Source organism: Juglans regia, chromosome 3, assembly GCF_001411555.2.
Source record: "Juglans regia cultivar Chandler chromosome 3, Walnut 2.0, whole genome shotgun sequence".
In the NCBI taxonomy this organism is placed as follows: domain Eukaryota; kingdom Viridiplantae; phylum Streptophyta; class Magnoliopsida; order Fagales; family Juglandaceae; genus Juglans; species Juglans regia.
In genome coordinates this window covers 10,070,239-10,083,678 of record NC_049903.1, presented here as the reverse complement: position 1 = coordinate 10,083,678, position 13,440 = coordinate 10,070,239, and the positions used below count along the sequence as shown (strand labels likewise).

The 13,440-nt window shown below is 37.2% G+C and overlaps 2 protein-coding genes across 5 annotated transcripts; one reads left to right on the top strand and one right to left on the bottom strand.

The window, feature by feature from the left end:
• Positions 1-8,734: 8,734 nt before the first annotated feature.
• On the top strand, positions 8,735-11,340 carry LOC109020018. Its single transcript, XM_019002404.2, has 2 exons — positions 8,735-9,050; positions 10,779-11,340. Exons 1-2 carry the CDS (start codon positions 8,810-8,812, stop codon positions 11,117-11,119), a joined length of 582 nt encoding a protein of 193 aa, XP_018857949.1. The 5' UTR covers positions 8,735-8,809; the 3' UTR covers positions 11,120-11,340.
• Positions 11,270-13,236, bottom strand: LOC109020019 (acyl carrier protein 3, mitochondrial-like). Of its 4 annotated transcripts, none has more exons than XM_019002406.2 (3): positions 12,604-13,236; positions 11,910-12,118; positions 11,270-11,679 (listed from the first exon to the last, which is right to left on the bottom strand). In XM_019002406.2, the coding sequence occupies exons 1-3, from the start codon at positions 12,617-12,619 to the stop codon at positions 11,488-11,490; spliced, it is 417 nt and encodes a 138-aa protein (XP_018857951.1). In that variant the 5' UTR covers positions 12,620-13,236; the 3' UTR covers positions 11,270-11,487. The 4 variants fall into 4 exon arrangements, with proteins under 4 accessions (XP_018857951.1, XP_018857953.1, XP_018857955.1 ...); XM_019002408.2 differs by having other exon boundaries at positions 12,664-13,235; XM_019002410.2 differs by having other exon boundaries at positions 13,102-13,235.
• Positions 13,237-13,440: the final 204 nt, after the last annotated feature.

The window sequence follows — 13,440 nt, the reverse complement described above, 5'->3', positions numbered from 1 at the left end:
TATCCACACCCGCTTAAACCCTTTAAGAGCCTCTAGAATACGATAAATAAATGTTTTGAAACTCCTCCAATCACCCAAAACTACTCATTTCTCCCCGACTCATCAATACCAACTGATAAAGTGTTGAAAATGAATAATTAAGTTGTTTAAGCGAATGATATGTTTAATCAAATAAGAGTTAAGCAACTTAAGTATCAGACTCCAAGTCAATTGATGCCCATATTTTTCACACAAAAGTTTCACATTTGCCTCTAAAATAATTAAACACTCATATCATAATTAGATGTGCAGGACATTTTTGGAAAGGATGAGAGCAGAGGGCATTATTGGAAGATGAAGTGTGCTAAGTCATGAAGGAGGAAGAGTAAGGCACGAAAAGGAGCTGGGACGTGCAAGGAGAGAGGGGAATCACGCGGAACGGACGAGGCCACTTGCCAATGGGTGTGGGGCGACGTTGCAAGGAAGGACCGGATGCCCAGTTTTCCTGGGGTGCGGAGATTGTTTTTGGACGGGTAGCATTTTTGGTTTTTAGTATTTTTTTCGTCTGCAGCATATTAGGTTTGAGAGCAGTTTAGCGTCTTCAGCGTTTTGGGGCTTTGGCATATCTTTTTCTAGAGCATTTCTTTTGTCGGCAGTTTTCGTTTAGAGAAAAACTAGAGATGTTGGGATTTAATCCTTTTGAGCATTTTGCTAATCTAGAGATGATAGGCTAGATTTTTAGCTTGAGATTCAAGGAGTAACCCATGACTGTTTAGGGTTAGATTTTCTTTGATGTTTTGTGATTTTGATGATTAACTTGTTGGATTACTTTTCAATTTGCATCTAGAAATGATTGAAGTTCTTTGTTCTTAGTTTAGCTCAGTTGTAGACGCAAATGCACAATTGATACTTGAACAAATAACAAGACTTTGATGGTTTTCTTTCACTGTTTTATAGTTGTGAGATAATATGTCAATTAGTTTTATTATGCTAAAAAAGTTGTGGTTCATTGTTATATTATCCGATCATGATTTCTAGGAATGAGAGAATGGTTGAGAGAAGATGAAAAGAGAAGTAAATCCATCACCAAATCAGTGGGCAAAAATTGCATCCCAAGTGTTTGTTTTATTGTTTATTACAAGTTTAAGTCAATTTCTTACGAGTTTAAGTCAATTTCTTCCTCTAAACTTCTTGATTCTTAGTAATTTTAGAAACATAGATTCATATTTATTTTCAGTTTTACTTGTGCTTGAACTTTCAGAACAACCTAGAATTTCACTCTTAATTAAGTCCACACTTCCTTAGTAAATAGCCCACATTTTGGTGTCGATATATTTAGTGGTCAACTTTTGAAATTTATTTTTCATTTCTTACTTTTTTTTTGTTCATTGCTAGATTTTTAGTTTAATGCTTTCTTATCCTTTCGAAAATTCTTGTCCTCATAAACGGTAATATGTTGTCTTATGAATATGAAATGTTTGCTTAATTCTCATTGTCCCTGTGAATTCGACCTTGAGATTTACCCTTGTATTACTTTGACAGTTTCTACGCTTGGAAGTCGAAATTAAAAGCTGATCACCAACTCCATTCCATCTCATTTCCAGTATACTCTTTGCAAAGATACAAATGAATTTTGGAATGCCAATACCAAAAATTACATTCAAATCTCAAAGTTATATTCAAATCCCAAAATTACAGTCCAACTATCTAATTACATTAAAACCCCAAGATTATAGAGTACTCATGGTTGGCTAAGTATACTATCTTGACAACCTACTCCAGCATGTATGTTTTTCACGTGCAGATCACAAAAAAAAAATGTTAGTAGAGTGTTAAAAGCTTGGACATGACAATCTATAAAACGTTTGTAGTCGCACAATTTTACAATACCTCATCTATCTTATTTCTTTTTTTACTTTTTCAGAATTGTCTCCACTGTAGAGACTCGCTGTTTGGATAAAGACCTACCTTTACTTTTAATACCAGTAGGACTGCGAACCCCATGATTTTGTTGTTTTGTTTCACTTGGACCATCTTAACACATAACATACTCACTCTTTGTACTATTTTGACTCAACTCTTCCTCCTTAAACTTGAGCATATGATTCTTTAACTTTATGTAGGTCACATGATCCTTTGAAGCAAGTAAAACTATTTTACAATGATCATTACACAAATCATTAAACATTTGTACAACTTGATTATCGCCGAGGTCATCATAACTACTTCGTATCATCGTGTACTTTATTTTCAAATCATTTCTCCAACGATCAAGAACATACTTAGATGGCAACCGCACGACTTTCTTCCACATCATGAGGACCATGTGCATGTCTACATAAAATTCCTCTGAACTTGAATAGTCTACAGGTGCATATCACTTCACATTCATCGTTATTGAAATATACACAGTATTTTACCTCTTTACAATATCAACATAAATGCTCAAGTAGTCAACAACTTCATACGTCGATATTGCGCCTTCATTTGTTTTAGGGAAGACAAGTAATTCATAATCCCCCTAAGCTCTATTTGTACCTCTTTGAACTTGGCATTCATGTATACCTTTTGGAATTGTTTCTCAATTGCATGGATCGTAATGCAAGGGATCTTTCCTTGGAATGAACCAAAATCAGCTATCTTTTCATTCTCGACCATCTTGGTCAAAGCATTATCATAGTCTTTAACAAACTTCTTCAATGGTGTGGTTGCATTTACATAGCCATCAAATTACCTCACTGCTACTCACTACTTTTTACTATAGGACATAAAGCTTGAAGATAAGACATAAAGTAAGGGGAATAGACTTTGAGGTTAGTGAGGTGATATGAGATCATCTCAAACTATGTCACTACTATTTTAGTATTATTCATTACTTTTTCACTACTTTTTCTTTACTATTCACACATCATCTGAAATCAACTTAATATCCAAACATAGCCTTAAAGAGAGAGGAGAGGCAATAGAGCATTAGAGTGTGGGATCTACTTCCTTTGAGGTTTAGAGGGATTGTTGGATAGAAAGGGAGAACCAGAGAGTTTCGAGTTTACTTTTTGAGAGCTGAGTGATTGTAGATAACTTAATGAAAATTGAGAGCTTGAATTCAATTATGTTTATAACTAGTTTTACACCAAAATGTTGGGCAAAAAATACATACACACCAACGATTGCAAACTAAAGTAAAAGCAAGCATGATGAAGTGCACAACACACAATATACATGGTTTGGCAAATTGCTTACATCCACAGAACTGCAGAAATCTTATTAACTAGAGAAGATTACAATCATTCAATTTCAACTCACTCTCTAGGGCCTTTTTACCCTCTCACACAATATGCACTCATTTCACAATTGTTATATTTCAAAATATGCTGAAAGTTGTATTAAACAAGTCAAATAAAACATATTTATAGTAAATGGAGCTAGAAACCCTAATTTGGCAAAAACTACGTTCTTAGCTTGAGTGGAGTGTTGAGCGCACCTCGAGCAAACAACCAATGAACATCGGTTCGAGCGGGGTGTTGAGCATTGCTCGAGCGAACACTAGGGTTTGTGTCTCGCTCGAGACTACTGTCGAGTGCTTGTCGAGCGAACTTATGAGTTGAGTTTTGCTCGAGCCCACTATCAAGCGCATGTCAGTGAACTCACTGTTCCTCAATTTTCTGTTCACAAACCAGTCTCCACATGCAACCCAACAATCTCCCACTTGGAGACTGGGTCTCCACATGCCAGCCACTATTTCCAGCCAAGCCCTATCATTTCTGCAGCTGACAGCTCCCGTCTTCAAGCTATAAGATGCACTAAAGTCAAACCTATCTTTGATCTTTCACGTACATTGCCTTTAGTCAGCACATCCACTGGGTGACTCACAACTCTCACTACACTAGGAGTATCCGGTCTCGAACCGATCTTGGTAAACTAAACCAATTTTCCCAGGCTTACATGAGGAACGACCAAGCTGACTCCCTTTGGCTTCGTCATATGTTTTGCGTGATCAAGCCTGCTATTTTGCATTCTTGTATTTCCCTGCACATCACTAGACCTTGATGTTAAATACGAAGAGTTAGATCTCTTACAATGTGCTAAGACTAGCGCACCCTTAGTGATCTTCCAAGCTCCATCAGAGAACGCTACTGCATAACCGCTTTCATCAAACTATCCCACAGAGATCAAGTTTTTCTTCAGATTTGGAACGAGTCTTACTTGCTGTAAAGTTCACGTCCCTGTTTGGAAGTGTGATATGCACATCACCCACTCCGACTACATCCAATGCCTCTCCATCAGCCGCATACATCTTCCCAAAATCACCAGCAATATAATTCTGCATGATCTCTCAATGTGAGGTGCTATGAAACGAAGCCCCTGAATCCAACACCCAATCATCAATCAGACTGTGCACTGCAAGAAGTAAGACATCATGAATTTCTTCTGCCACTTCATTTATTGCATCATCCTCAGCACTTTCTTGATTCCTGTAGTTTTTCTTAATGTGGCTCGACTTGCCACAACTCCATCACGTGATCTGCTGCCCAGATCTCGTCTTACTCTTCCCCTTGCTCTTGGAGCTTGACCTGCCATTTCCTTTGCTCTAATTGTCAATATTTAGGGCTAATCCTGAATCGAGAACTCACCTGAGTCTCTTCTACGTACCTCTTCAGTAATGATCATGTCACGTACGTCGTCGTAGTTCAGTTTTATCTTGTCGGCTGAACTACTCACAGCCATCCTCATAGCCTCTCAAATATTTGGTAGTAATGCCAACAAAATCAATACTCTAATCTCTTCATCAAACTCAATCTCTACAGAAGACAGTTGATTTGTGTTCGCATTGAATTCATTCAAGTGTTGGGCCACTGACATACGTTCAGACATTTTCAAATTAAACAATTTCTTCATCAAGTGCACTTTGTTATTCACTGACAGCTTTTCATACATACCTGACAAAGTCGCCATAAGATCTGCTGTGGTTCTCTCATTACTGACATTGTGTGCCACTATTCTAGACAACGTTAGCCGAACAAGCCCAGAACCTCTCGATCGGTCCACTCAACATCATCAATGCTCTCCGACTTTTTTCTCAACAATGGAAGGTGGAGCCTCTTCCCATAAAGATAGTTCTCGATTTGCATCTTCCAGTACCCAAAATCAGTGTCGTCGAACTTCTCGATCCTGGGTGCTTTCACTTTATCTCCAGCCATCATACTCCTTCAGATCTAACATTGGCTCTTGATAGCAGTTGTTGGGCAAAAAACATACACACCAACGACGACAAACTAAAGTAAAAGCAAGCTCAATGAAGCACACGACACACAATATATGTAGTTCGACAAATTGCTTACGTCCACAGAACTGGAGACATCTTATTAACTAAAGGAAATTATAATCACTCAATTTCAACTCACACTCTCAAAGGCATTTTTGCTCTCTCACACAATATGCACTTAATTGACAATTGTTCTCTCTCAAAATATGCTGAAAGTCATACAAAACAAGTTAAATATAACATATTTATAGTAAACGACGCTGGAAATCCTAATCTAGTAAAAACTACGTTTTTAGCTGAAGCGGCGTGTCGAGCGCGCATCGAACGAACAACCAATAAACATTGGCTTGAGCAGGGTGTTGAGTGTGACTCGAGCAAACACTAGGGTTTGTGTCTCGCTCGAGCGAACTCACGAGTTGAGTTTCGCTCGAGCCCACAGTTGAGCGCATGTTGAGCGAACGAGCCCACTGTCGAGCGCATGTCAACGAACTCACTATTCCTCAATTTTTTGCTCATAGACCAATCTCCACATGCAACTCAACACAAAAATCCTTAAACATAGGCCTTAGTACTGAACTACGTAAATATTCGTCTTCTTTATTTTCAATCATATATCATTAAACAAACTATGAGTGAACACTCCAAGTACACCACCATCAAGAACCACGACGTGAGATAAGAGAGTCATCCGACCATACTATTGAGGCCAAAAAGTACATCAACATCTCTTAACCGGCCCTTAGTTTCGATCTTACCACCTCAATTTGATATTGGGATATTTGTACTGATACCTCCAAGCTACCATCCTTTCTGCCATGAGACATCCAAACCATCAGGTTGTAGTACTCAACATTCAGTACATCTCATTTTAGAGTCTAATGGCATAAATAAGAAAAATGGCATATTTTATACCTTGAAATTATTGAAGCAAAATTATCTTAAATAAGAAATGGCATGTAAGAGTCACCTTACCTACTAATTTTCATCTATGTTAGCGTCAAAATTTGACAACATGAAAGGATAGAATGGGAGTACTAAACATTTGAGTTGATATTTAAAATATATTATTGTGCAATTGACGATTGATTGGTAGGGAAATTAAGCGCAACTTTTTTCTATTCTTCCGCAAATTTTTCATACTCAAAAGATCAATTACAATCCACTATAAGATGGTTTCCATTTTTATATTACATTTAATGCTGATTCTTGCCTTAATGATGATGATCATGCCTGTAAGGTCCCATCAAAATTAAGGTGTGATTTAGGCATACAACGACTAGGCACCATGTCCAACTATTAGTGCTAAAATATAGCTATTAACTTCTTGTAATCAAGCCATTATGGTGCCAGATACTATGCTGTCCAAATCCAAGTGTTTGTTTAACTATCCCAAGGCAATTTTGTACATTAATAATGCATGATCGATCAGGTCCAGCTTACTTGTCACCATTTTAATTAGGTGTGTTGCTTGATCTCTGCAATTTTTTATCCCTAGAATGGTGAATAATCAGTTAATTCTAAAGCTTTGATATCTCTTTAGAAACAAATTGATCTGGTTTTCGTTTCAGGAAATGAAGATGCCCCAGAAAAGCAATTTGATATGAAATTTCCGAAATTAATTTCGAGTGAATTCTTAGAAATTCTTAGAAAAAGGACACCATTTTCAAGAATTTTAATATTGTTTTCTACCTTCACTATATATGCATTAAAAAGAACCTGAAATTGTTGAGCTCTGGAAATTGAAAATCTACATAATGAAATTTCGAAAACCATATTTCAAGTGGAATTTTAATTTCACTCTCAGCAGTCAGTTCCATTAAGACAAAGTTCATGAAATTCTCTATTTAGGTGCGACCTTGCATATTTGTTTAATCCAAAAACCACTGAATTTTAAGAAAAAAAAAAGGCACAAGTGTTCTTGCATATTTTCATAAATTATTTTCATAACTTCATGATCTTCTCTCTCTCTCTCAAATATAAAATAAAAATCTACATATTTTCATTAGCTTAAATTTTTAGGACAAGCGATGATTTTACTTGGTATCAGAGTAGAGGTCCTAACGAATCTTGACTCTACACTCTAGCCATTTAGTTGAGTGTGATGCTACATACAGTCGTGGAATGCGCAAACGTCGTGCAGTCGCTTTGGAAAAAGAGTGAGGTCCACTATTAAAAAATTAATTTATTTTCATGTGGATCCCATATTTATTCACTTTTTTCAAAGTGATTGCACGGCGCTTGCACACTCACGACTGTAAGAATAATTTCTCTTTAATTAAATATTCCACTTATTGGGTCCACCCGTGAGGAAGAGTTTGGCCCACACGTAAACGAAAATGTTAAAATATAAAATAAAAATCTACGTATTCTCATTATCTTAGGCTTTTAGTATAAGTGTTAATTTCACATCTCTCTGCCATAGTTTAATCGACAAGATTTTATATCAACTTGCTTACTTACTACTCCTTTTAACAAGTTTTCCTTTTCCAATTGGTAGAGATGCCACTATATATGGTCACCGATAGGTAAAGGTTTCCAAACTCTGCTTTGCCCCCCTTACCAATTTTTGTCAAAAAAAGATAAAAAAAAAAAACGTACCAATGAGATTTAATTGGATGTAAATTGCAAAGCTTAGCCAACCAAAGAAATTAGAAAGAGAAAAAAAAATCCATGAATCAACCCAAGTTTGCAGAAGAGTTTTAGGAGGTAAAGGCAGTATGCAGATGGGGATAGTTGGGGCAGGCTTGAAAATGCAGATCGAGAGACAACAAACTTGAACTTGTTCTTCTCCGCCAAGGCGGCTACAAGACGTGTCTGTGTGTTTAAAGCTTTGGTAAACGAATTGTATTTGCCCATTAGAAGGACTTCCATATAAAAAAGAAAAGATAGATAAAGAGCACGTACGTACGTAGACAATTAAGAGTAGGCTACCAACCTTTACATTCTAACTTCCCCTTTGCCAACTTCCAAACTTAATTTGTCTTCCAAAATCTGGACCAGGTGAATATAAAATGACAATTTGCCCCTGTTTCTCATTTTAATTTCGAAATTGCAAGCTATCATCATTTCATAACAAAACTACGTACTCATGATGATCTTTCTGTGTGTTTTGAAATCGATAAAGACTGGAGTTCTGTAAAGGACAGATTACTTAACATCGAGCATAATTACATGAAGTGGATGAAGAGAACAAGATATATGATCCATTTGCAAGTACCTTATAAGCCTAAATACAGAAAGGAATTTAAAAATGTCAACATTAATTCTAAAATGGGTTGTTTTTATACCTGAGCCTAAATGCCTGGACAGACTGGTCTTATAAACTGATTATAGAGCTACTAGCTATATAGCGTAAATACTAAATAATATTTGACCATCCTGCATCCAAGTTATATATACGTAAAAAGAGGGTTAAGGTTGTAATATATGGCCCTCACAAGGGCATGATAATAACAAAAAACCTTATAAATAGATAGGTAGGGAGGCTCGTCCATTGCTGATCCATATCCGGCCAACGTACGTGAGAGAAAAGACAGAGTAGTCTTATAAGATTTCAAAAACAGAAAGATGGGAAACTTTTGCGGCTTCCACAATCTGGGGATGTTCATTTTGTTCATCTTCTTCAGTACCCCTGCAAGGTCAGTAGCCACCCGAGAAAACCCATTATTCGAACTGTCCAGCCGAGAAGAGTTGGTGCAAATAGCTGGATATGGAGAGGAGAGGCTCTCTACCGTGCTAGTCACCGGCTCCATTCTCTGTGAGGCATGCCTGCATGGTGATCCTCATATTCGTGCTTGGCCAATATCAGGTAATTTGTAACTGCATATTGTTCATGATGATCGCTATTGCCTCGTACGTACTGTCTTTATCTAGCAAATTAAGACGATGTTGTAACCATGTCTGGGTTATGATATTAGGCTCGAACGCTCGACCACCATTTTTTTTTCTTCTTACTCGTTTTCTACTTATAATGATATTTTCCTTATGAAATAATATGCATGGTTAATTGGGGGACTGGCCTGGGATTGTAAAGTCCTGTGTTTTGAATTCATCCTCCCAAGTTTCCTCCACTAGTTCCTTCGATTCATGGCTGGCTGTGATTCTTATAAACTAAAGTATAATCCTCGATCTATCAGAATAAAAGAATGTGATTGATTTTGTGTTTTCTGATGATGAAAACATCTTGATCATGTCCAGTCTTTAGACTGCCTATGCGAGGGACTCCATTGAGAGAATAGTATATGAATAAGGCATGCTTTAGTCCTCAACCATTATGCTAGGCCTAGGAGTACTCGTATTGGCGGGAAGTCGGAAAGTCATAAGTTGAAGCAGATCAATAGAACAGAAGTTACAGAACGCTAGCTCCTGGCCTGCCAGATAATTAATTGCTTATAAATTTCATGACTTAGAGGGGTTCTTAATAAGGTCACATGACTTAGCTTATCAGCAAACTAGTTTCTTATATTTTAAGGGTACTGCAGAAGTACTGAATAGGAAAAGGCTTCTCTGCCTAAGTAAATTGCTTCGATCGCTTGGTTGATTTTGTGTTAACAAGTAGAAAATTATTCTTTAAAGCTACCCTTCTTCGCTTATATATTTACACGACTATAATATGTTTGTTTCTTCTGATTTGGCAAAGTCTCATTTTGATTCGTACCAAAAGATTAATGATCCATCCTCTTCATTTTCAAAAGATAAAAAACCTCTTTCCTTCCAAAAAAGGGAAAATTAAAAATGGAGATTCCAGATCACAGCATCTTCTCTCAATATGTACAGACAAGTAAAGAATATTTATGATTTTTTTCCCTTTTTTTAAAAAAAAAAAAAAGAAAAGAAACTGTATTGTAGTTGTGATTTTTTGTCATGGAGGTAGTGATGCTGAAAAAATCATTATATAAAGAAGAAAATCCACTTAAATATATTCTTGTTTGAATCTCTCAAGTGGGAGAGAGAGAGAGAGAGAGAGAGAGAGTAATTAAAAACAACAACTGTGAATCAACATCATTTGCATTAAAAATTAATTGTCATGCCATGAGTATAATAATTATGTTGAAACATCCATTTAGTTTCTGAAGAGTTGAAAATGATATATTAACCTAAATGCAAATTAAGCAGAAACAAACCAATTTGCATTTAATAATATTTTGTCATGAATATATTTTAAAATGATGAAAGAACCATTTAGTTTGCAAGAGTTGAAAAGGATGTATGAGTTGAATTTCAAGCAAGATAATCGTAGAATTGAAGTTGAAGACATATGTTAGGTCCCAATATGAATATATCGTGCCCAATGAAAGAGATTTATATGCAAGAGTCCCAACACTTAATTTTGCCTCGGAGCTATGTTTGTATATATACATGGCTACTGCATATTCAATTCTAGGCTTTGAATCATTTTCGTATTGGGTGGTACATCATGATCAGAGAATTTTCAATCATTTGAAAATTAAATGGTAAGACAATGGTTAAATTCCTATTATCATCATATATGTGATCATAATCACAACCACCATCTGGTTTATTTCAAAATCTGCAGGTGCTATGGTGGCCGTCAATTGCCATAACCACGGTCGGAAGTGCAGATCGGGATTGGCACAAGGTGTCACCGATGAATTTGGAGATTTCATTATTGATCTTCCTTCCCACCTTCATTCAATTCCCAACTTGGAAAAAACATGTTCAGTTAAAGTACTTAGAATACCAAAGAACTCGCCCTGCAGACCAACTTCTCTCAGGAAACAAAAGGGAATAATACTATCATCAGTTGGGAACAGCATCCGTTCTTACAGTGCAGGAAGCATTAGGTTCCTGAATTTGACTTCTAGACCACTGCAAGCATGCGTGAAGGGGAGTGGTCACAAAGAGATGTTATGGTAGACATTTAGTTGGTAAGTAAATATAGAGAGCCATGGCTCATTCGGATGATGCTTCAGTCACAGCATTGAACCATGGCTTCCAAACCTCTCCATCCATAAGTTGTGAGAGATGCATTTGTAAAAAGGAGAATGATGGCATACACAGTATGTATGTAAGTAATGGTGTGTTCTATAGTTATAAATACCTAAATGAGATTTCTTCCGTAGAAGAAATTGGAATTATTGAATTGCAGTTTCAATATTGAGAATTACAAAAGAACAGAGAGATTGACCCACAGAAATTTTGCACCCAAATAACTAATGTCAAGAAACCATAGAAGACGAATCCTTGAGTAAATCCTTGAAGGGACGATAAAATTGAAAACCAAATCAGGAATTCTCCACAACTTTTTGGTCAACTCCAGAAACTATGTACTTTGCAACATCAGCACAGCAAGTAAGCTTGTCTGCATTCTCATCAGGGATCTCAATGGAGAATTCTTGCTCAAAAGCCATAACAAGCTCTACCCTGTCCAAGCTGTCCAGGCTCAAGTCTTTTTGAAAATCTGCTGTATCGGTAACCTATTGAAGTGTTTAAGTGAAAAAAAAAAAACATTAATTTTCTTTGATCATGTGCTAAATTTTGTGAAAACATGCATCTCAAGATATAACATTATCCAACAGGCAGGATTGGTCAACATGCAAAAGATAATAGCATATACAGTATAATTTGTGATTTGTTGTTTCTGCAAAAATTTAAGAGGGACACATAACACAGTCTATAATAACTTTGGGGGATAACTATCAATTACCTTAGAGGCATCGATTTTATCAAATTTCTTAACCAGTTCAAGCACTCGGTCCATTATTTGATCAGGGCTGGTTGTTGTTGATGAGCAAATCTTGCGGCTCAATTGCTTGAGCACATTCCAATTGTCAGCTAATAACCACCTTTCAGCTGATACCCCCACCCTCATATGCCTCAAGATGGAATCTCTTATACTTTGCATTTTCAGAAGAACTGAGAAAGCAGAAAAAAATTAATTATAGAAAGGATATGGGTATCTAAACAGCAACTAGTTAATAATAACAAGAGTAGAATGAAGAAAGGAACTCAGAAGTTTGAACCAGTTAGGAAGGTTCTCAACATCTAAAACGCTCATTTTACTCTTTTATTTAGTACATCTACAATACTCATATTACGCAAGTGATTCAACTCCACCTAAAGATGTAGCCTACACTCATATGTGGCAAGTAAGGTCTAGCATGTGAAAACTACTTAGATCCATCACAAAATACGAGAGGTTTTACCAGAAGTGGAAAATACCAAGAACCTACGGAAGAATATTAACTTCTAGTAGTTTTTAAGCATTGCATGCCTGTTTCTGTTGGTGATTCGGACCACAAAAAGTATCTTATGATACCACGGAAACTTCCAGGAAACTGCTTGGTAAAAAGTGAATGCAAAACAAGCAATTGAAATTTGCAAACTACAAAAATACATACTGCTAATCAATAACATGCATGACGTGGCAAAACTATTTGGAATCAGTAACGGAAACTTCCCAGTTAATTATACAGCTTTTGTATGCTCTCTTCAATAGCAGATCCTGGAAGTTCGATCAAGTTGCTTTTCTATACGGAACTTTCAGCTAAAGCGGCTTTGCTCCTCTTCTAATTATAACTACAAAAATGAAGGGACTGTGGGAACTATGAGACTAACAGGCCGGCGAGGCAGAGACGGACGATTGTCGGACGGCAGCGGCAAAAGAATTTCTACGGAGAGAGGGAACGACTGAGAATTGGAGAGACCGAAGAGGAGGGAGAGAGACGAACGGAACAGGAGTAATTACGGGCGTGGAGATCGGGATCGGACGACGGTGGCGTGTCACGGAAACGAAAATAGAGAGAGAAGTGAGAGAGAAGAGAGAGAGAGAGAGAGAGAGAGAGAAGCAGAGAGGAGGGAAACGAACAGAGAAAGACAAACAGACGGAGAGGACTTACTGTGGAAGTTGAGAACGGCGGCAGTGAGACGACGACGACAAAGACAACGGTGGGGGATGGACGCTGCGGTCGTTATGCAGAGGGTAGCGCTTCATCGCCGCGGAAGGGGGGGATGTACGAAACGAGTAGAAAAAGAAAGAAAAATAAAACAAAATAGGGTTTTAGATGGAGTTGGGCCTGGGCCCAATGGGCCAAGTCATTACATTATGTGTGTTTTATTGCTTCAAAGAAGGTATAGCTAACACAACTGGATTCTCTTTAGTCCGTGGAGGTGAACACTGAACAACGCATAACCAAGTGCGCCTACGGCCCATATAGCAAACGAAAGTGTCCTGTCAC